The sequence below is a fragment of the Larimichthys crocea genome, chromosome XXIV, assembly GCF_000972845.2.
Source record: "Larimichthys crocea isolate SSNF chromosome XXIV, L_crocea_2.0, whole genome shotgun sequence".
Lineage (NCBI taxonomy): Eukaryota > Metazoa > Chordata > Actinopteri > Sciaenidae > Larimichthys > Larimichthys crocea.
In genome coordinates this window covers 8337652-8362893 of record NC_040034.1, presented here as the reverse complement: position 1 = coordinate 8362893, position 25242 = coordinate 8337652, and the positions used below count along the sequence as shown (strand labels likewise).

Here is a 25242-nt window from a genome sequence, read left to right as displayed (position 1 = left end):
TAAATTAGTAAAGTCATATTTGACTGTAAAGTTCAAATATAAAATATAAAATATTTTTACTCAGACATGCCTTTATCACAAGATGTTTGTTTGAGGTAAATCTAGGTTAAAGCAATAGCATACTGGCTGATATTAGGGTCATAGTCTCATTGGATTTTAATCATCACACAAACTGATAAATGATTGTTTGCATAGAATCCAATATTCCTCAGGCTCTGGAGGAAGGTATATTCAAATATGTGCACATATTCAGCTTAGTCGACCTCTGATATCAATTTACGATATCAGAGAGAGACAGAGCTGATCAGTACCAGTGCCCTCTTTTATCAGATTCAAATCGGTATACCTCACTGATTTTGTGTGTAAAATAACAGTGACATAGCTGAAACTGATAGTGGAAATTTTATAATGAAAATGAAGACCAAATCTGTCTTTAATGCAGGTCAGTCACATATGGCTATAATCTGATCAACATAATAAGGTCAGTATTGGCACCCATTCGATCCCTGATAATACTGCCTCTGTGTTGTTTATTCTGCTGCCTTACAAAACTCCACAAACTCTTTTTCTCTCTCCCTCAGATGATGTACAGTAGATGAGTTCCCTTCCTTTGAGCCCAGAAGAGGAATTTGCTGGATGAGAGAGCACATCTCTCCTTCATAAGGAACATTGTTGCATTTCATTAGGGATAAGATTCATCACGGCAAGCAAACAAGAGAGCCGTGCAAATCGCATTGGAGGAATTCTGACGCTATCCTCAACATTGTCTCTTACGCACACACATAAACACACACTCATAAACACAGCTCATGCGCAAAAAGGCACAAAGCAAACAAAAGCTGAGAGAGCTGATTCAGGAGACAAAGGGGGACATCAAGGACGGTGATACTATGTGATTGCTCATTATTGTGCACTTCAAAATGACGCATTACTGTGTCAGTGGTAAGAATGGCAGCCGGCTGCGTGGAGTTTAAACAGGCATATTATTTCTCATTGAAGAATGGAGCCGTTGCTTCTTCAGAGTCCTGCGTCCCAGAGAGGCTGAGCATGTGGGTCATGAGCGTGCTCTCCTGGTCAGAGGTCCAGTGCTCTGTCTGACTGAAAGGATACCCGAGGGTCTATTTTGGAGATGGCTGTTAAGTTCCAGCTCTGACCCTGGAAAAATGGCTCAGATAAGGCCTGTATACGGACCAATTTAACAGGTCACAACCCTGTCTCAGAGTGGGAGCGACACAGCGGGAGTGTGTGAACACAGCCTAGGGGATCTGTCCCATGATGAGATGCTGGTGATATCTCAGTGTAACCCTGACTCTACAGCAGTGGTTGTCAGCCTATTGATTCACAGCTCCAATGACTGGGGAGGCAGGGACAAAGTCAGGTTGTGTAGCCTCAACTGGGAGAGTGTGCAATTATATCAGTGTATGTGCCTGTGTATATGTGTGAATATGTAGTAGAAGCGTTATGTGCCCGAGGCTGCCAGACCTAAACAAGAGTGAATAGGCCGAGACATAAAGCTGGGGCCTTTATCCACACTGAAGTCAACAGCTGCATATGGGACACAACAGATCTATTCATGACAGATGCACACAAATGTAGACGCACACACTTGGCACATACTGGACAGTGGCCTGGTTGTGGCTCAGGAGATAAGAGGAATGCCATCCGAGCTTTGTGAGTTTCAGTGTGGGAGAGCCAAAGGGACATGTTACCACACACTACTAGACAGTCTCTGTGTCTTCTACTGTATTAAACACAATGATCATGTCTGTCTGCTAGAGGCAGCACGTTGGCTCCAGTTGAGACAGCCAACTGAGCGTGGGATAGAGCTGGAGGTGTATATAAGCGATATTAGATAATAGACGGACTTCAATGAAAGCTTTGATATCGATATAAATAAGGGACATAAAACAGAAGAGCGACAGAGACAAAGACAGAGAACGAGAGGGTGAGAGAACAACAATCCTGAAATATTTGCGTCTTACAGAGAAAGAACACAGAGTTCTGGTTAACAGTGTCTTGTCCCCAAAAGAGACGTGTTGATGTTCTGTGTTTGAAGTCGTATCTTTATGTGTTAGTTGGGAGTGGGTGGTGCAGAACATGAATTGACAGCTTATCTAACACTAAAGCTCCACACTCAAGATTAGAAAATAATACTAGGAGATATTCAAATGATCTATGAACTTATATGTTCTTACTTAGTTAAATATATATGCTTGTACATTTGGCTAGACTTTATCATCATTCAGCTTCAACTCTAATCAGAAAACATAAAAACTCTACTGCAAGCCCATAAATTGCACAGGAACAGGAAGCACTGTCCTTGTTAAGCAGTTTCGGTCCTGTGCTTTGGCAGCTGTATGGACCCCTCTCTGGCCCAGACTGGTCTCTCTGGGAGAGGTCAATAGTGGGGATGTTTGCCAGGTGAGAGGCTGGCTCAGGTTTTAATCGATGGCTGCCAGAGGAGGACAGACAAGCAGGCAGACAGGTAGACAAGCCAGCATGGTAACTACCAGGCGGTGATAAAACTATTCCCGGTGGGGTTCACCGGCCAACTGCTGAGCCTGCGCCGTGGCTGGGAGGAACTCACGCTTCAAAACGGGTTAGGGGATTGATTTGACAGCTAATTTACGGAGGAGATTTGCATATGGCCACACGCTAATAAGGCAGGATTTTCTTTTCCATCCTTTGTTTTTCCCCCACTATCTCTTTCGGCTCTCTCTTTCCTTTCTTAGACCTCAGCAAATACTAACAGATAATGTAAGCGAATTAAAGAGACAAGAGATTCAAATTGGATATTGATTAAGAGACTAAAGCCTTGTGTTTTCTCCTGTTAAAGCCTGTGTTTAGATGATTGATTCACAATGTCACTCTCCACATCCTACTGACTGTGTGGTGAGCGGTGTTCGGGATTGGTCATGCCTCTAAGCCTTCAATGGGACCACATCATGTCACCCCATGCTAAGTGCTTTGACACTGCCACACAAAGAGCCCTGCCTATCTGATGCCAATCTCCCCAGGTCCTGGTGTCACCTAGGTGGAGGCTTTCAGAGAGAGCAAGGACAAAGTCTCCTCAACAGCACTGCACAATGCAGTGTGACTGACAGCAGAAAAGGACAAGTGGATGTTTAGGGGGAGGCAAGAAAAGGAAAGAGGATTCAGGGGCAGGTGCATACATTGGATCTATAAAGAACAGAACAGGGAGAAAACAGGATGCTATCTGCCTGGATGTGGCAAGACTCAAAGTCAAACAAAAAGACAGTTAACATCTGCATAGGATTACCCCACAACTGAGCAGCTCTATACTACACCTGAATGCATTATCTCATAAACTTTTGCCATTCTTAAATTCACTGACACGGCAGCAGCATTAGCACAAATAATGATTTATAACACAAAGGGATGTGCTCACAGAATGACTGCTCCTTAAAAGTGCAGAGACACGTCACGCTGACATACCATCTGTCCACGGATTACAACGCACATGGCTGGAACTTACTGTTCATGTTCTTGAAGATGTTGAGAATAGGAAGGATCTGTCTGTAGTAGGGCACCAGAGACTCGCCCACCATGTCACCAGACATCACCAGATGCTGCAGGACTTTCAGGGTGGTGCAGATGACCTGACGGTTCCTTGTGTTCAGGGCACCTGGAAGGCAGGACGTGGCAAAGGTCAGCTCAGAGGTCAAGAAAAAAGGGGTTGCAAGGACAAATGATCACTAAGTCTAACTAGGTTGACAGGTTGTTTGTAAAGGCAGGTAGAGGTACAGCAAGTTGTTCTGGCAACTGCAACTATATAATCCATAAGACTGAGCTTTGCAGACACGCACAGTCAAAGTAGGCATACATCTTAACCCCCACAGACTCCCTTTCCCTTGAAAACATTTCCTTTATAGCTGGGCTTTGCCTTAGACTGGCTTGTCTGCAATCAGTGATTTCAAATGCACTAGGGAGGCAGGAGTAAGTGAGAGCCAATCACTGGACTATTTGGCCTACAGCTGCACTTAACTCCATCTCCCACTGATAGAGAGAACAAAAGGGAATGATGGTGGAAGAGATGGAGGGCTGCAGAGATCAAGACAAGACAAATATAGAGACAGAAAGAGGGAAGGGGGGAAAAAATAAAAGAAAAAATCTCAGAAAGAGAGATAAAGAGCTGTGACAAGCAGAGGGCAAAGGGTTAGAAAATAACTGTGATTAGTGAACTGACATATTCTTCTAGTTCTTTGCACTTCTTTTATTTTTGTTTTTTAAGAGTTTCTGTGTGAGTGTTGGTAATTCCCTTTGTGCAGACTGTTTAAAACAGCACAACCCAAGTTAGAAAACAGACCTGAGTTATTTCTCTTTATGTAAATTGTCGTTTGATGCCTACTTTCACGGAAAAAAAATCACACTGCCTATTTTGCCAGTAAGCACCTGCTGCAACAACAAAAATGAAAGGCGTGATAAAACAACATTTCAAAAGAAAGAGACAAAACAAAGATAAGAGAGTGTGAGCTGATGGAGACGAAGGGGAAATGTAGTAAAACAGGTGAGAGAGTGAAAGGTAGAAAAGGAGGAGAAAAAGAATGAGTGATTGAGTCAGAGACATGATTACTTTTATTAATGTACTTTTATTTAAAATTTTATATGTGGCAAAAATTATCCAAAAAAAGTCAGTGTGTGCACAAAAGTTAAATATAAATGCATAACTATGTCTTCTCTGTACTTTGTGGGTCCTCTTCTATTGAGTCCACCATGTTGAACCATCATGTTTCTAGACTAAACACTGGCTCTGGATAGGACCACCATAATTTATGAGGTGACTTAGCTGAAATCAGCAAGAGAACAAATGATTGTGCTGAGTGTCTGCACCGTCTCACAGAAACATGCCAACTGAGCTCTCTCCCTCTTTAATTCTTCTTTTTCTCTCATTCTTAATTGACATCTGACTTTGCAAAAGTGGCGGTCACATTAACTCTCACAGAACAAATGGCCGCCAACAAGACGAGGAAAAACAAAAATGATGAAACGTGTTTACTCTTCAGGCACGTTGATGATGACAAAGCTCATTGCCACAAGTGCAATAAAGTGTTTTACAAGCCACTAGGAGGCAATGCTACTAATTTGGTTAAGCTCCTGTCGAGTCAACAATATAAATTCACAGAAACGCATGTCTTCGACTGCTGTACCACAACCCTCCATCTTCCACAGGTGTTTTATCTTCCTTATCCACTGCAAGTCGTGTTACTAGGTATTCACTAATCCAAGTGTTTAGATTCCAATATTGAAGATCTTAAATCAGTGCTCTCCATCTCCCTCATAGGAATCCTTTTTATGGAATGCAACATGAGGCTGATCATTGCTGTTCCCCTAAAGACTCTGAATGAACGTAAATCATAGTGAAAACTCTGAACTGAATCAGTCATATCATGGCCGATTTTTGATCGCCTCAATAGGGTCAGTATCAGTGCTGATCCTGCTTGATCAGGGACAAAGCACAATTTATTTATTGCACCAGATATAGCCTATTTTCATCTGTAGTTCCTGGATGCAACTACAGTGAATTAAAACATTACACTTGATAAAAACATGATAAAGTATCAATATTACTATCAGAAAGGGGAAAAGACTAAATTCCCACTAGTATAACATCAGAATAAGAATGTGCGTCATATCCTAACTGTAGATACATTGTTCATGATGAATAACATTGTTGCTAAAGTGAGAATATAATGATGAACAGTAAAACAATGTGAGATTTCATATAGCTTATATAATTTTGTTCTGTCTGAATAGAGACAATAAAAAAACTTAAGCAGTATCAGTAGAAGTGGTAATTTCTATGACATCGTAGCAACACCCATCCCTCCGCTCAAAACTTGAGAAAGAAAGAATGTTGTGCATGACAGTACTCATTCACCCATTCACACACATTCATACACTGGCATTGGCTGCCATGCAAGGTGCCAACTGCTCATCAGTTTTATACCTTTCATACACATTCACACACCAATGGCACAGCTTTCGGGAGCAATTTGAGGTTCAGTATCTTCAGTATCAGAGCATACTGCAGGTGTTAAAACAGCTCATATGCAAATACAAAGCTGTCACACACATATAACACTCACGCATGTAACAGTCACACATTGGTACGTGTACGATCACATAGACACGAGCGTGCACACATTGAACGCAATGAGACAAAATGTCAGCCTCAGTCATGAGCAAAGGCAGCAGCAAGGCGCGAATAAAGTTATACAACACAGAAGAGTGGCTGAAGCTTTTTACACCCTCATCACGTTGTGTTAACATTTTGTGTACGCACGTGAGAGAAGACTAGTTGAATCAGGTGCATTGTTAGCGTCCATTTAAATGTATGGCAAGTTTACTAAGAAGTGTCTTTGTCTCAGTCAGTGATAGTGTCTGTGTGTGTGTGTGTGTGAGTGTATGAGAGAGGCCTACACAGATGATGCTGAATAAGCGAATGTATTGTGCTTTATGCCATCTCTCCATCTCTGCCTAAGTGTGTCTCCCCAGATAGACAAACGCAGAGATATCTGCCATCACCGAGATAAGGTGGAATGTGGAATGACAGGAATTTCAAACCTACATAACAAACAATGAAATTCTAATTACCAGCCAGCGCAAACAATTTTCCCTGCTGTGACATTTGGACTGCGGGACTGTTCAATTATTCATCGGCACTCTCGCCTTGCAGAAAAAAAAAAAAGAAAGGGAAAAAAAAAATTAAAAGAGTGGGGGAGAAGGCAGCCAAGGGCCTGATATATTAATGCTGGGATAAAACCTGTGTTGGGACAAATCTGAATAAAGTATTAATCTATTCATGCTAGGACCTGTTTCATATTCAGTGTGAAAATAAAACAACGGTGACCTTGTATTCCGTTTCCTGTGAAATGTCAGAGGTAGGGTGACACGTTGGAGTGTTTAGCGGTGAATTGTTCTCGCTTATTGTATAAGTATACTTTTCAGATCAGAAGAAGATGTTCCCGTGCAGCGACGTGACTGAGGATCTTCTTGTAATGAAAGTCTCATTTCGGTTCAAAGCTGAACAAATGTTATGCCAATCAACTGAGGCTCAATGAAGGCATGGCTCTGAATCCTCCTCCCTATTTAAGGAAGCCAGAAAATCCCAAACCACAGCATTTTAGTAACATATTGCTCTTGGTAGTGGTAGTAGTCACGGTAGCGTTGAGCTGAACAGGACTTTTAAATATTAGTGTTTCATATTCTTTCTTTTTACAAGCCATCAAAACCACAAGCGTCATTCATTTTCTTGTTTTTTTTGCTCATGTACAAGATGGTCTTTCAAACGTAGGCACATGGAAAGGGTTCAGTCTTTCTTTCCTCAGTGAGGACAGTGCCTTAGAGTATAATGTCAGCCACAGCCTTCTTCATTGCGTATTCTCATTGGGTGACCTGCAGTCATCATCAAAATTCACCAGGGCCTAACGTGACTCAGTCACTCCGCAGATAAGAGCCTGCCAGCCACATTGAAGATGTATTAACGTCAGAGGAGAAAAATATATATCTTGCCATTTTAGACTGCAGACGGCATTTTACTTTCTTCCTCTTTCCACGATCCCTTCTTCTTCCCTGCTCCATAGAAAAGTAATTAATCTGCAACAGAGACACGGACTGGCGGCTTTGCCTTGTGGATGGCGAAACAGGCCTGATTTTTAATAAACCAAGAAGTTAATAACGAGCAGGCCATTTAAAATTCCATTATCAGTGCAAAGTGTGTGTTTTCATGAGGAGCATAACCATCACCTTTAGTCTGGTCTCCCGAAGGCAAATGACCAAAACTGCTAAGGGATTTAAATTTATAAACTACTGTCTAAGTTAGCAAGTGGCCCCATCACTCCATGTATAATATCAAGCTGTGTGAAGTGGTGGCACTCGATGAAGGGCAAAAAGGACATTATGGCGTCCAAATATTTAAACAATAGAAAAGATGCTGGCTCTTAGGAAGCAAAAGATTGTATTGGATATGATGTAAAATGATCAGATTTGAATAAATATGATACATTATACTTTTCACATTATTTGAAAATAACACATACAAGTTATTAATATTGAAAATAGAGTAACACAAAAGTGTCACAAAATGTAAGATGGGTAGATCTGACTGTGTGTGCGGTGTGGTAACTGATGTTGTGCCAGGGTCAGTCTGTCACTGTGTCTCTGTGTCCCCAACAGCCCAGCCTAGTGTTGGCCGTTACGCCCCTGTGCCTCCATAGACGTCCAACAACCACACATAAACAGGGAACACACTTCACATACACGTACACACCACCAGCCAACTGCCCATGACATGAACACTATCCCAGGCTCACTAGGCGCCACTTAAAGGCTCCCACTTTGAAACTGACACTCCACTTGGCAGCGGCGCCAAACAAAAGACAGTGAGTGTGTGTGTGTGTGTGTGTGTGTGTGTGTGTGTGTGTGTGTGTGTGTGTGTGTGTGTGTGTGTGAGACTGTGTGTCTGTGCATGTGTGCTGAAATTTCCCAACAAAAGCCACACTCTGCATTCCTCCAACTTCTCTGTACCTTGATCCTCCTCGTAATCGCCATACAAAAAACCATTCCTGTCCACTTCACTGCAAGTCTATTTTTGAAGTCAGGGACCACTCCGTTCTGAGACGTGACCTTTCCGCCCACCTCCATCTGCCAACTTGTGTGTGTGTGTGTGTGTGTGTGTGTGTGTGTGTGTGTGTGTGTGTGTGTGTGTGTGTGTGTGCGCGCGTGCCTGTGCGTGTAAACGTGTCAGCGTGGAAAAGGTAAGGAAGCACAACACGGTGACACAGTTAAATGTAGCATGTCACCGCATTGCACATGGCAGATTATCAGGCGTGCTTTTAGAGCCGGCTTCTTCCGACAAATGCAAAAACAAGGACACTTCACCCTGAGGGTTAATGTAATAATAGGAACGGTATGACTGTGAAGCCAAATTAGGACTTGTCACAGGACTGGTTGTATGGTAATGTTAGAATCTGTTGTAGCGCAACTGTATAAGACAGGTGAGACTATTCCTGGTAAGGTATGTTGTTCTATTTTGGTTGCACTGAGAGTGCCAGTGTCTGTAATTACCCAAAAATATGTTAACACATTTTGGACATAGATTATGGTGCTAGTGTTAGCTAATAAAATGTACTTTCAAGCTACAGTAGGTTATATCATGTAGGTTATTTTTGAGAAAAATACCACACACACACACACACACACAGAAAAAAAAAAAACAACCCACAACCCATATGTTATTAGCTAATGATTTACTGAGTCGTCTGGACTCTGAGATCAGCAATTAAAATGTAATGATGTTATCATCAAATGAAATAATAACATAAATATTTATTGACATTGCTATTAAACTGAGTAGATTACTTAGCTGTCAATAACTCATACAATGATAATATCTACATATTGAATGTAAAGTGTTTTGATGCCGAAATGAATTCAATAGTTGCTAATTGTTGTGAGAATGCTCCTCTGTGACTACACAACATGCATAAATAATATAAAGTTAGACATATTTTAAATGCGCAACATTTAGTCACATTATGCCATCAGTGGCAGGGGAGCGCAGTGAAGGGTAGCGTCCCAGACTTACTCTTGATGGGTATGATGAGCTGGGGAATGACAGGCTGGATCTTGGGGCCTCCGTGCTCCAGCATGTCATAGACTCCTTGGCGAGCAAAGAGCTCGTACGGATGCATGGTTTCACATAAGCCATCGAAAAACAGAGGCAGGTAGTGGTGGTAGTCCAGCTTCTCAATTTCCACCTGAGGACAGAAATTTACATTTACATTACAAGAATTATGAACTGATTCTCCAATCCAGAGAAAGACAGGGAGTTTCTGTCCTTTGCTCAAGGGCATTTGTTGGAGCATATAGATGTTGATGGAGACATTAGCTGACGGCATGGATGAACTTTTTGTTTACTGGACAGTCACTCTTCCTACCCACCAAATCACTTTCAAACTCATTCATACCTGTACCTGTGCAAACAAACACACAAAAAGATGAGATATAGCAGATGGAAATTTCAAGTGTTCTCAAGGATATTACTTATTGCCATAAAGCTCCCTTTTATTCTGTGCCCTTTCCCTTTATTTGTCCTTGGCTTTGCACAATATCTGGGTCTAAAGCTCCCTCTTGCAGCCATTTATAACCCTTACAGTAAACACATACATGCTCACACACACTCGCCCACATACACCCACACACACAATAGCGGGTGGACAGCTGTTCGGGAGATCATGACACAGCGACATGTGGCATCTTGTGGGTTGACACGTTAACACCTGTTTACACCGTTTACATGACAGACAGAAAGGCACATGCACACACACAATCGGGGTGGTGGATGAAGACATTCGTCCAACTACAGGCCACAGGCAGGCTTTGATGTTGTTTGGCTGAGTGTGCAGGTACAGTGTGACACATTAAAGGGAAGTCTTTCATGTGTGTGAAGCCATCAGAGTAAAGCCACTCAGGCACACAGGGCTGGAACGAACTGACCCTACGGAGGCTGTCCTTGAGCCTTGTGTGTGCATGTGTGTGTTCTGGAATTCATATAAAATGTTACATGTTAGCCATGGATATCTGTGTGTACTAGATCTGGTTACTGAGTATGTATTTATAACAGGGGTATCAGCTGTAGCACTGCATCCCAGTGGCACTATTGTTGAGCGAGGGGTTAGAGGTTGAATGGGAGATTCTGTTTTTCATGTAATGAAAGGTAATCCCTTTGGTGCAGAGGCAAATAGCCCACAGCAGCAAGCAGTCCTTGAGGACAGCTGAAGCCATAAGGAGACACTCATTCACTGTCCACACACACACACACGCATATAAACACACACACATACACACATATATACAAGCACGATGCTGGGTCACGCCGGTCTGTGCTGAAATGTCACTAAGGCAGTGATGTTCAGTGCTTTCAAGTCCCCCAGCCCTCGCTCTGCCGCTGGTCAGAGCTGAGACTTCAAAGCAGGGCAGGACCCCCTCCCCCGTCCTGCTGCCAATCCTCCCTGACACACATCTCCCCTACTGGGTAAATACAGAGACGGAGAAAAAAAGATGGAAGGATGGAGCGATGGCAAGATGGCGACAGAGACAGAGAGCTCACACTGTTAGCGCAGAGAGACAAGGCTGATTACTTTGAGGCAATTTGCCGGCCAACCTTGACCTTTCCCTGCGCTTGGTCAAGATCATCATTGTGAGTCAGGCGGGGCTGGAGACGAGAACAAAAGCAAACATGAGTCCACAGAGAGTGAGAGGAGAGGGGATAGCGGGGAAGAGATGGTGAGGAAGAGGCGAGATGACACTAACGCACAACATTGCTTGCTAGCCAGTGGCAGTGAATGGCACACAGGGACTCGTCAGGCCATATGCTGTTTCTTTGAATTTCTTTTGCTGTGACAACATATCTAGAGACAAACCCATTATATTTTGACTCCTAACAGAAACTTGATATTCTTTAACTTCAATTCTCTTAAACTGGAATTGAACAGTGTGTCCAGGATTGCAATCATGTAAATATTTGCTAATATGATGCTATCAATATTAGAAATAATACAGTATTGGGGTTTTTCTGAAAAATCTGAAGACGTTGCTCATTTAATACTAAAAATAAATAATAGGATTAAGTTGAATTAAACTTAGGAAGGAACGTTAATTTAAAATTGCGGGTTAAGAAACTGATAACAGAAGAACAATTGTATAATTCTAATTTAATCCCATGATGAAATGTTCTGTTTTTCTACACTTCTGGGCACAGATATTTACGAAATGTGTGTGTATGTATTATCCCATGTTTTTCTCTTTGTCATAATATAAAGGCAAATGTTTTGTTAGTTTAATTGTTAGTTGCTTAGTGACCTTAATTGGTCTTGCACTGATGTGACACATTTCATCACAAATTGTATAAAAACAAGAGATAATTATAAAAGCTGTATTTTAAGTCTGCTAATAGAAGCACAGACCGTATTTAACAGTAAATTATCAGGTCTCACATTTAGGCAGAGACACGATCTCACCTACCCTGTTGTGAAGCTGAGATGTTGTGGGAATAATTACCTGGGAGCTCTGCTGTGGTGTTTTTCTGGGGATGCCTCTGAACTCTGTGATGCTCTTAATCAAAATCACATAAAACAAGCACTTAGGGGACTGGCTGAAGATTCTAGTTAGCAGTGAAGTGGGGACAGTCAGCAAACACACACTCACATACTCACGCTCTTACATAGTGCAAACACACAAACACACACACACACATTCTAAGGGAATCTTAATCAACGGCCGCGCCAAGCAGTAACTCTTGCATCCGTTATCGATTGTCCGCCCAGGTTTGTTTGTCTTTGGGTACCTATGGGAATCCCCCTGGAGTCCGGGGAGTCAATGAGAGTGGAGCACAGAAAGACTATCAGCCAAGTAACAGCAATTAGCCCTGGGACACAGACCTGCATGTCTCCTCTGGTCAGCGCTGCAACAGCAGACACACAGCAACAGAAGCGGACTAGACTAGGAGCGAGCCTGAGGAGAGCCTCTGCTCATTAAACAACAGTATCAGAGCCCCCTGACAGGCACAGGAGACCAGGAGGAATGAAAACAGCAGGTTGCCACTTTAAATAAACAATGGCTGGACGTGACCGTGTGTGGGGGTGTGTGTAAATACATGTGTGGGTGGTTGGATGTGTGTGTGTGTGTGTGTGTGTGTGTGTGCACATGAACACTTACATGTGACTCCCTGTATAGTCTGCATGTGCTCAGATGTGATAAGCTATTGGTCTAGTTTGCCAGGGTACTGTGAGTCATTTATGTTAAAAAAAAAAGAAAAGAAACTGAGGGAAAAATCACACAGAGCCTATACAGCAGGATGAGATTCAGTGTGAACAGAGAAAATGAGGGAAGAGGGAGTGTGCATGTGTGTGTGTGTGTGTGTGTGTGTGTGTGTGTGTGTGTTTCAAGCTGATGTAATTGGACTATATCAACTGTAATTTGGAGCAAGTAGTTGACCTCTCTCATTATATAAACCCACACTTGGCTGTTTTAGCTTGTGGGTCGTGGTAGCTAACAGAGTCACATCATGGGTTTGGAGGTGTGTGTTTGTTTGGAGGCTGGTTGTTTACATTTCTTTACAGACTCGTTGTGGTATAATGAATTTATTTCTCCCTCATGGGTGGAAGTCAACTGTCCTCTACAGCTCCATATCTTTCTACAACTCCGCCTTCGCTAGGCTGCAGCCACTTTTGCTGAATAAATAATACAACACACACATATTCCATTTCAGTGACCGCTAGCAAACCATCTTGGGTTCTAACCTTTGCTGTTTTACTGAAATCATGTCTCATAGAACATGCAAGAAACTGCCGGCATGCCAGCTGCTTGACAATGATGCTATTCTAATTGATGACTCGACCTGGATTCAGCGTATTGTTCACACAAGTCGAGGCTTCTGTATTTAGATGAGATGCTGTCAATTCAGCTTTGAGAGGAGAACAGTCCTCCTATTGGTGCCACTCACACAATGAGTCATTCATGACGCTGTCACTATGGCCAAACAAACAACCGTTAGCTCTGCTGAAAGTGTACTACAGAAGACCGAAAAGGAATGCACAACTCACATATGATAGCATGTAGACAGTGTGGCAGGCATCTAAAAGATATTCACACTGAGGAAAGAGATATGCACTGAAAGGGGTTCATGTTATGGCGATGCAGGTGGCAGGCATGAACCAACGCGCACTAAAAATAACAATATATACCACGACAGAATTCCTACCAGTCACTTCACGGAGCAACTACACACGTTGTTGCTCTGAGAAACCACGTCGGTTTCTAAAACCCTATCTGCAGGGTGACAAAGGAACAATGAAGACTTGACACGACACCATGATTTTGTTTTTGTTGTAGAATTTCTGTACGTGTAGGTCATGACAGTATTTTTGTTTCTCACAGTTTTGTTTGTTGTTTCTGACTTCCTGTGATTTAAGGATAAAAAAATAAAGTGCTGCAATTTAAGAACAGCTCTTTGTTAAATTATGCTCTGTTGTGATGTTTCATGATGTATTAAAGTCAGCATTCAGGGTGGAGCAATAAGTCTAAATTATAAACTGCAATCATTGTTTTGATTTTCCTACTGTGGAAGCCAAGGCTGTTAATGAAGGTAAAGGACTAAATGAGCCAATTCAATAAGCAGGAGCTCAAAGATAGAGAACACAACGTCGACTTTGTGGACAGCAGTATCCCACTCATTAATCTCTCATATGAACTGTTTGTCCCACCATAAAATTAGTCCTTTGGATTCAAAAGCTCTCCATAAAGCCAGCATCCAACCCAATTCTGTGCAGCTGGAGTCATCACAGTTTGGACGCTGTTACATCTTGGCCAGAGAATTAACCATGTTGATAAATAATGGTATGATGTCAGTGGAGTCAAACATGCAGACAGTGCAGACCCACAGGCAAGTTATTCAGTTCCAGATTCCAGCCATTTTGTGGAAAAGATTACATGGATTTATCTTTCACCGTCTGATGGATGCAACAACGGCGTGCTTTTCAACAGCAAGTGCTTTTCTTTCAACCTTCTGTGGGGATTGTGGTGTTGCACCTTACAACATCAGTGAACCCTTTACACATTCAGTGTTTGGTTCTTCTAGAAGATGTCACGTTGACACATAAACTAAATTATCACAACTGCAGCATTTTTTGTGTTGTTGTGTTTTGTCAACTACAGGAAACTAAGCCAACAGTAGCCTTGGTGGCTATTTCAAGATGCAATTTATTAGTTTTAAAAAATGCTGCACCTCTCGCACACAGCTTGCAATTTTGTTCTGGGAGAAGCCTTTCAAAGTCGAGGCTCTCAAAAAATTCTGAAAATGCTCATGAGCATGCAACACACAACACATATTATGCATTCATCTTAATCCAACCTTATTTCCCACTGTGCCACAGGTGCACCTCACACACACCAGCCACAACATTTTCAGAAATCAGTCACAATGTGTGTGCGCCCACTGTGAATATGAGAAAGAAAGAAAAAAGAGGAAAGGGAGGAGGGGGAAAAAAGAACAGAATATTTTGACTTTCTTGGAGGTCACAATAAGAGGAGCAAGACTGGAATAGGCAAACGATAAGTGAGGGAAAGAGAAGTGAGTCACTCTCGCTATCTCCCCTGACAGCTGTTTCCATCTAACAAGCGTGCAAGTATGCTCAATTCAAAGCACTAGTAGTAGAGTGCATGGTGTCAATTGAAATGATACCTAACACAAGCTGGATGAGACAATTTTGGGGCTTCAAAGATAGTTCAAAAGCAGGACACAGAGTTATGAATTTTATGTGAACCTGCCTCACACAAACATGGACAAACACACACACACACACACACCGAGATAAAAATAATTTTATATTGGCACACACTTATGCCAGCAGTCCCAAATGGTTTGTTGAGGATTAAAAGCATGGTGTTATTAGAGCAACAAACATTATCCAAAGTAATTGAAACAGTGACCCTGTGGACAGCGTTCCTGTTGAGATTGTACTTCTGTTAACGCGGTGGTCAAAGCAGTTGCACATGGTGGATATTTTTCTCAATAAAGTATTTATTTTACAAATCAGAAACGAGTGTTCCAGGATGCTTATAAAAAGGTCACCAAATATTTAGCGACCCATTTTTTAAAGGCCTAATTTTGCTGCTGGATTTTTCATGCAGACATGTACTTTATTTACCTAAACTGTCATCACTACAATCATAATTAAGTTTGTGTGTCTGCAGTTTCCTTGTTTACATAAGGAACAAAGAATAAATCTGGTTTGTTCTTGTGTTCCCGCTGAGAACCCATCACAATTATTTTCCTATAAACAAGCAAGTAAAACTAATTAATTTCCTATGCACATTTCAAACTTGCCAGTAGACTGTTGGTAATATCTGGCAATGAATTTTGTTTGTTTACATTCTTCAAGTGCAGTTCTTGTTGCACATAACGCGAACAGTGGCCTCTGTCAGCCACTGCACAGCACACTCATAGTGACAACTTGAGTCTTGGGCAGTGCCTCTGCGGCTGCAGTGAGTGAAGAAATGTGAACAGAGAGTGAAGGAGGGCTGAGCAAATTGGTGAAGGAGTCGAGGGATGGATGGATATAATGTAAGAAGAAGCTGAGCTGGGTGAGGAAGAGACTGTCTGGAACCTGCTCCAGTTTTAAAGGTGAAGCAGCTAAATAAAGCTAAGATTAGGACTCCGCTCACTGTGTGTATTTGTGTAGGTGTGTGTGTGTGTGTGTGTGTGTGTGTGTGTGTGTGTGTCTGCACACCAGCACGGGACCCTCTGCCACTGTGATGGAAGTAGGCCAGAACAGTAGAGAGAAGCAGGAGGAGGAGGGAAACTGAGGCAATGAAGAGTTGGGGGAAAATAGTGACACAAAAGCTTTCATAGCTGGAGATTTCCTTATCTCAGTGTAATGTGTGCATGCCTGCACACGCGTTGGCATATGTGCAGTTACCATACACCGGTGCTCTGACAGTGTGAGATACTGGCTTTTTGCAACGACCTAGCAATGGTCACAAAGTCACCGCTCGGCAGCTAGTGGTGTGATTGTGGCCCGTCTATTCAGAAGCCGCGGCCTCTGCTCTTCGCTTCCAGTGATTACAGCTCAGCAGCCGAGCTTGACAACACACAGGCAGAGTGTAATCAAGTCAGAGAGAGGGAGGTGTAATCAGCATTTCCTCTCCAATCAGCCCCAAAATCACTGTCTCTAATCTGCAGCCAACCATTGATGGGTTTGATTGATAGGATGGATTTGTTATCTGGCTGTGGGGGTCTGCAGGGAGCAGAACAACAAGCAAGAGCAAGAGACACAGTCAGCTTATCAGCTATCGCTACATTTGTTACCGCTCCCCTCGTCGAGCGAGCTGAGCTTTTCCTCACAGGCTACAACTGCAGCGCTCCTCTCATTTATCATACAGAAGAATTAAATGTGGACACTTCAAAGTACTTCCACACACAAGGGTCCCCGGGGGCATGTGTTTTCTCCCTGTTTAAAACGGAGAGGGCCAATCCATCACTGGTTGTTTGTGACGGAAACAGAAAAGCTCAGAGTATTTGTGTATCTGAGTGTGTGCGTGTCAATTTGAGCGTGCAAGAACGCATCTGTTTGTGCATTCATTAATTACTGGCATATACACGTATTGTTTGTGTGTGTGTATGTGTGTGTGTGTGATTTCTACATGTCAGATGCACGGTGAAGGGGACAGAGTAATGTTTTTTCAGCAGACAAATACCACAGCTGGAACATCTACTGCCTGCACTCCTTTGATAAATCTTGCTACTCTGTCTAACATTGTCCTGAAAAATCCTCACAAATGTTCAAACAAATATGCTCATTTTCAATGAGCATGTGATGAATGAGCTTCATTGATTTTGTGCATGAAGCTAAAACAATAGAGACCAAGACAAATGCTCGGTCTGTTTAGGATAACAAGGCAGCCTTACCCGGCTGTGCGACATTCTCCGTGTGCGCAGATCGACAAAACAAAGACAAGATATAATTTAGCACATGCAGATACAATGATATTGCACATTTGTGGACATGCAGAAATTTTGTTTTATTTTCATTTTGTTTTATTTTCACACTTGTTTCTCTGTTTTAATTATACATCTCTTACACAGAGGAGTGAGTTGTTAAAACAATCATCAATTATGGCTAAATTGTGGATTGATGTGACCAGACCAGTTTCACGTCTTCCAGACCACCCAAGCAGTGGAACTAAAGTTAAAATTTGATTTTAGAATTTGTTATAATTATAACAAGCCTGTGTACTGCATTAATTATTGGACATTTTGTGTTTGCAAAGACTGTCTATCACAACACACTATCTATGTATTGTGATGTACGACGGGATGCCAGCATGCAAGTTTTTTTGTACTTCACATGTAAAGAGAAATCTGTTGAAGAAGATTGTGTGATATGATCAGAATATCCGCTACCAAAAAAGGTGAGAAAAAAAACTTTGAGGTGAGATTATTTTGTCAACTGTGAATAAACAAATCCTAGAGTGTTTGTTCAAGAAAATATTTCTTGAAAATTGAAAATTAAAGATCCCAATTCTGCTGAGGCACCTTTAATCAACTGGGCCAGCCAAGATTTCAGGGCCAAAAAATACCACTGGGTGACAACTCCATGACTAACTAACAGTAAATCACAGAGGACATTTTTAACTCTAAATTCAACAGGTGAACCCGACTCTGAGCTTGTGTGTCAAGTGTGCTGAGCCAGTAATGCCCATCCTGAGCTGAGGAGAAGCACAGAGAATCGAGAGCATCAGTAGCAGTAGGCAGGGTGATTTTAGGGCCAAGCAGCAGCTGCAGCAGAGGCAGAGAGTGTCTGTCAAGGCTCTGTCCAGTTCCTAATGGGATGTTGTTGTTGTTGCCAGCAGATAACTCTCATCCTGTGTTCTGGACTACAGATCAAAGAGGCCCTGGACTCTACAGAGCTACCAGGGCTGCATGGATGGAGAGAGCATAGGCAGAGAGGAAAGAAGCAAGGGTAAGTAAAGGGTAAAATAAGAAAGCGTGCAAGCAAACAGGTAAGAAAGAAAACAAGAAGTTAAAGTAATAGGCAAAGAAATGTGTTGTGCCTCACAGGCAGATTAGAGCTTCTGCTTCTATTTAGGTTAGGAAAAAAGGAAGTAAAAAAAGATGAAAGCCAACTATAGAAGACAAGTGGGACAGTGGTGTTTCCTTTAAACCTAATCTGGGGATGCTGATTGATGGAAATGGCTGTGAGCACTGGCACAATGTTGGGACTGTACAAGATGGTGTCAATTATAACATGTTTCTCCAGAGGGATTCCACTTTGTGAAAGACTGTCAGACAAAGCAGATAAGGGGTGATTTCAAAACGATTTGGATACTTGTTGGGTCAATAAACGGTGACGTGGTGAACTGAGGCATCTTCACATCCGACGCTGGCCTAACTTATAAGTCCATCACCTCATCCTTTCTGCTGAGGGTCAGCAGTGATGGCAGGGAAAAGCTCTTTGTCAGGTGATGTAGAATCCACCTTTCAAGTTATGAGTGGAGGGCAGCTGTGCAGCTGATAAGAAAATGGTTTGTTGTGATGAATATCAAAAAGCAAAGGTGAGAGCAGGCCAGCAAGAAAGAATCAAGGTTTATGCACAGGGCTGCACACATATTCACATACAAACACATCCACACACACAGAGAGCTCCATCATCCACCTGAAGGGAGACAGACGTCTTTCCCCAGCGTTGATGAGTCCCATGGTTCAACACCCTCACTCAAGGCCTTTGACAAAAAGACTAAATCTGAAAAAGAGGATTGTTTCAGGCAAACTGTCTAATGTGCTCTACAAGCGAGGCCTTATGAGGGGGATGAAAGCTAGCTTTTGAAATGTCACAGAAAATGTAGTGCGGCATGAGTTTGAGCGCACCACTCACACACAGAACTGCTACTACTACTGCAAGATTCATATTTCTGCACAGCCTTACCATCATCTTTTGATAATGAGATGAATAACTGAATGCAAAGCGATGCATAGTTTTATTGAAATTACTTTCCCCTCAACCCCAGTGTTCCAAACTGGAAATTAAAGTAAAGGATTAAGGTGTTGGGATCAAATACTGAAAGACCAATAGTTCCTTTGATTAGGGATGCCACGGTGAGGAAAATTTCCCACCTGTTAATAACCTCTCCGGTGCTTCCTTTGATCTTCATCATTAGATCTTCACTTTGGACAAAATGAATGCTTACTGTAGATTAGAGGTGTTGCCTCCAGATGCTGCCACCTTCAGACAAATTTCACAGCCTTATTAACATCTTCAGGTTCCCTGTAAGCATTTAAATCCGAAATATTGAATCATTTTTTGCTTTGTGAACAAAACCACTATTAAACAATCAAAAATCAGTCCTGGTAATCTCTCTCTCATTCACTGTCTATGTTGCTTAAATGAACAAACCAAAGGAAACTCCTTGGTGCAAGCCAAGACAGACATCAAAGCTAGCTACACAACATAAATCAAGCCAGGACACAACTGAGTATGATAGTTTAGTCCATGAACTCCACCTGGATACACTTCAGGCTGACTGTGGAGCAGTTTGACCAGTCTGATTGGCCGATACAGTGTAATGTCAGGTTGGGTTTCTCCAAAGTTGACTTTGTTTCAACTTCTCTGCAGCTCAAATGGAAGGACGTGCATTTTCATCACCTGCATTTGGTCTGAATCAGCCCACTCACACTCACACACAATAAGTGAAATCTGACTCCTCTGTGTTACTGCTGTACAGAGCAGACACTTTCAGCTTGTAAATGTAGCGTCAACAGACAAGACAAGGTACTGACAACACTTTTACAAAGATTGTTTTTTAGCCGATAAGCAAAAATTAACTAAATGGGTTTTATTTCTATATTTTCTTTAAAGCAAAACGATTTTAAGGGCAGTGGTTAAGTAATGTAATTGGTTGTAATTAGTGTATGCTTGAACACAATGTAACACTGACTACTGCAGCAAGCCTGCCTCTGATATAATGCAATATCTGTCACAGTTCAAATTACTGGCAACAATCCAAACGCAGGAAAAAGTAAAGGGCAGTTTACTCCATCCGTACTCAGGCACATGGTGGGAACGTGATGAATAAGAATGGCAAGAACAAACAAAGGTTTACTCCCAACTGAATAATAACTTCCTCTTCCAAAACACAGATAATCAGATAACAAATGTACTTATAGATGAAAGGAACAAAGAAGCAAGCAAAACAAAACACATGCTGTACAATGTTGAAGCAAAGCCGCTGTAAAAAAGTAGGTGCCCAGGGTTTGCGTTGTGATCGTTGCAGACAATCAGAGATGGCACATGCTCAGAGCTTAAAAAGCTCAGTGAAATGATACTTTTTGGCTTTGTATGTTACTTTTTAAATTATGGGAGGACAAATGAGTGCGATGAAAAACAGGTATTTGGGACTGTGAGTAATACTAGTGTAGGGCAAGAAAGGTCACATGAATATGCACGGTGGATGGGATGAAAATCAGTGTGTGCAATATTAAAATTACCCAACCTTCTCTAGAGCAATAAATCCCATTCAAATGAGGCTTAAGATACAGTTTCTGGTGCTGCGAGCTGTGGCCATTAGGCTTGCTGGCAACACAGACCAAGTTAGAGATCAGTGACTCGACTCAAGTGTTTAAACTAATACTAAGCATTACTGAAGCGTTTTATTTAATGGTTGCTGGAGAGACTTTAAAGCAAACCGATGCTACAGTGCTCAAAGCGGTGAACATGCACTCTGCAGAGGCAAAACTGGATGGACTACTGAACCTGACCTTGCGTTTCAAGGAAGATCTTTTTATATTGTTTTATTAATCACTTCTCCCTTCAGTATTGTAAAATAGAAAACATTCATTCTGTCAATTAAAATTTATCCAAAAATCAATTTATCAGAGCTGCATACTCACACAAAATACACCACACCTGTAGTGTGTGGAGATCATTTAATATTCCCATTTTTTATGAGAATGGAAAACTGGATAAACACTTTTTCTAGTCTAAATCATCTTGAAGGGTGTGGAGCCATGGTAGGGGATCCATTACAGCAGGTGGTGGGTAGCAGTGCAAAGGGTGGAGACTATATACGAAGATATATGTACTTGGGAGGACAAAAGCCTTTATTCCATTTAATGTTGTTTGCCTGGATGTAAGAAAAATAGCCTGTGCCCAAAGATGGTGTATTGGGATTATTGTTGTTCATGCTTGTGTGGGTGCCATAACATTCACCCCCCCACACACACACACAAGTGCATGCACACACACCCACAAATCTGCTTCCCGTTTGGAAGAAGGAGCGAGGGGAGCAGAAACAGTGCAGTGAAGCAGATGTAATTACAAAAGGCAATGCAAGCCGTGTATCTCCAAGTCTCTCTGACCCACATGGAGGTAGTAAGTCAGAGCTTATCAGAGCGCCACAGAATGGGGAAATCTTCCAGCAGAGGTGGCAAGTGCTCCCCTGCTCTTTTCAGACACGACACATGTGAAGATGATGATGATCGAGGTGGTTGGTGGTTGGGCTCTAAGTGAGGAGGTCAGCAAATGAGGAAACAGACCCTCTTTTAATCCTTATAGCAGGCAATCTCTGGTATTGCCCCAGGAAGAGAGATTTAAGGCAGATAAACAGCACAAGTCCAGTTGGTGAGGAGGAGGAGGTGGGGCACAAGTGTGACTAGAGGGTCTAGATATGGTAGGACAGCAAGTAGGATAGTGCAGTAAATTAAATGTTGCCTGTTATGTTGTGAAAAAACTTTAAACTGTTGTAGCATCATTTTGTAAAGCTGTACTGCTCTTTATGTTCACAAGCACTGACAACAAGAAAGCGCTCATTGCTGTTATTGTTTGCCGCTGCTGTTTTGTTGCTGTCGTTGACATGAAAGATGTGAGGAGATTGTTTTTTTAGCAAATCCTGTGGAGAGATTTGACAGGCATTGTCAGATGACAAAGTGAACAGCTAGGTGATGAAGATGGGCATGCTTCTGACAGGTCTATTGCAAAAGCTGTAGGTACAGACTGCCTTGGCCTTGGTACTGCCTGCTGCTGAAAATACATGCAAGCAGGTTTTATGCAAAAGACACATGCGTGTATACGTGCAGCTAGTCGTACATACAAGATTAACCTGCCTCTGATGTTTCCCATAGACTAAGTGATGGGAAAGAAATAGACCAGTTTTACTTGGGGATCAAAAGAACAGAAAGTAGCATATGAGAAATGCAATTCTTAATCTAGTTCTGCTCATAAATCTATGTTCTTCTTGAATTCTTCATGTTATTTTTGTCAAAAATGAAATGTCTGATTTTTAGTCAAATAAGTGCACAGTTTTTCTGTCTCATATTTGTTTTGAATTGGGGGTGCTGGCTTAGCTGATTTGGGTATAATATTACCATGAGAGGCGACATCTAAACACTGAATTCATATATAATACAAAGGAGCAGTAAATGGGCTTCCTTGCTTGCATTAAATATTTTTTTTGTGTTTGTATTACTACTCTCTTCTAAGGCTCATACATATTACATTTGTGGATACACGTGCACTGACACATGCATAACACACATCTCAAATGAAGCTCAACAGGTCCCAAATTCACTTTCAGCTGATTCCAAACCTCGGTAATAAATAGGACTGAGCAGCGAGAAAACAAGAGAATGACATCCTCACAGTGCATTTTGCCTCCAGGATGCAGTCCCCATTACCTCTGCTGATTCACTGGAGGTAATCACCAGTATGGCTCCAGAGAAATCGGGAGGATAAGGAAAGGGGGGAAAAGTCAGTTAAACAGAAAGAATGAGGATACATGGAGGGGCCTTTGAATGAAATATGGCTTATATTATTTCTTTCTGCTCTCCAGACAGGGCCGTCTGTCATAGCCAGGAAAGGACCAGAGAAAGTGGGCTAAGTGGTCAGGCCATTTCTTGTGCCTTTCCAAGTGGCTGAATAGATATTAGGATTTTACAGGCTATTACACATGATAATTGCACAGCATATTGAATTTTGGGCAATTTTCTCATACCGACTCTCTCATTCTTGCTCCCTCTTTTCTATAAATAAACATTTTACAGTATGTAAACTATCTATCATATATGGGCTGTGATTTAAAGGTTGTTTATGACACACAATCAGTATCTGTGGCATTCATGTTAATTCAATAACAGCACTCCAATAATTGCATGGCTTAAACCCAGCTTTAGCTCTTTAGATATTCATCTGAGCCAATTAAGGAAGAGGCGGGATGCGGACGGTGCATAATCCTTGCTTGAATGTTAGAGTGCACATTCAAGAGGAATGTCAGACGAGGACCCAGTCCACTCTGAAATAGTATCAAGGCTTGCCTGCCGTTTATTCACCTGTGTGCTTCCACAAAAAAACATGCAGTTTCTGCCAGGGCTTTGTAACAAGGACTACAAAAGAGGAAACTGTTGTGAATAACAACACATCATTGAGAATTAATAGTTATAGCTATATATCATTTTCTCAGGACACTCACAAGACCCCATGGGTCTAGGTTTTTCACATGCAGGTGCGTGCAGTGCTTGTTATATTTTCCCTCGGCAATAACATTGTACAGCAACAAGAAAATGCTAACAAGGAACTAAAGTGCTATAATCTATCCCAATCCTGCAAAAAACAGAAAAGAGGCCAAATGTTCAGTATCAAATCAAATCAAATTTAATTTGTATAGCCCAAAGTCACAGTACAGTACATATCCCTCGGAGGGCTTTACAATCTGTACAGGGAGTGACACCCTCTGTCCCTAGACCCTCGGTTCGAGTGAGGAAAAACTTGCCCAGAAAAAAACATTTTAACAGGGAAAAAAGGTGGAAGAAACCTCAGGAAGAGCCACAGAGGAGGGATCCCTCTCCCAGGACGGACAGACGTGCAATAGATGTCACGTGTACAGAACAAATCAACACAAACATATTGTACAATTACAATGAATGATAAAATGATTACAGTAGCAGTGGAACCTGTGACAGAGATAGAGAGACACAGATGCACAGCAGCAGCGAATCATAAACTACCTACAAACTGTATGTATGTATGTATATATAGTATGGGTGCTATTAATAAAAATAAGGTATCCTCTTTAAATAAAGGAATATTTTTTGGTAAAGCCTGTATGACATTAAACATCTCTAATTAAAACAGTGGCAGATGTAGTGCCATTCTTAAAACTAGCCCCAGTGACTCAGCATCAAACAAATTAAACAGGAAACAGTGCCACATTAGTGGCCAGCTCCCAGGCTGCAAGTGCACAGATCAGCTTTTACATACTTCAACTTTAATTCATCTCCAAACACGTCTAACGGGTACAAATACTGCCTCCTCGTAGTGTTCAGCAGAGAGACTTGTCCAAGTCAGAGTCTGTCATGTATGAGTATTGGAGCAGCATCACCGCATGCAGCATCCTGCACATTGTCTCAGCTTAGTCGTGATAAAGAGCAGAGCGGGAAGACAGATTATGAAATGCTGATGGAGTACCCTCAGCACTACCATTCATCAACATAATTAACCATAATCAGCACCATCCGCAGAGAGAGAGAGAGAGAGAGAGAGAGAGGATGATGGAGGGAAAAAAAAGACTGTCAGTAAAAATGTACTGAAGGCGGCAGAGCTGCAAAAAACATTTACTGTCATAAATAAATAAATAAAAACTCCATCAAACAATTATGGTTGAATGCAAATGTGA

The 25242-nt window shown here is 41.9% G+C and overlaps 1 protein-coding gene across 2 annotated transcripts in view; it reads right to left on the bottom strand.

The window, feature by feature from the left end:
• Positions 1–25242, bottom strand: part of pacrg (PARK2 co-regulated) — a 122553-nt gene that overhangs the window by 50744 nt on the left and 46567 nt on the right. Inside the window, exons 3-5 of one of the 2 annotated variants that reach the window (XM_027275222.1) lie at positions 12082–12135; positions 9608–9779; positions 3497–3646 (exon numbers count right to left, since the gene is read on the bottom strand). In XM_027275222.1, coding sequence (XP_027131023.1) covers positions 3497–3646; positions 9608–9779; positions 12082–12135 — 376 coding nt within the window. The remainder of the gene's footprint in view (positions 1–3496; positions 3647–9607; positions 9780–12081; positions 12136–25242) is intronic. The other variant, XM_010757016.3, reaches the window with a different exon arrangement.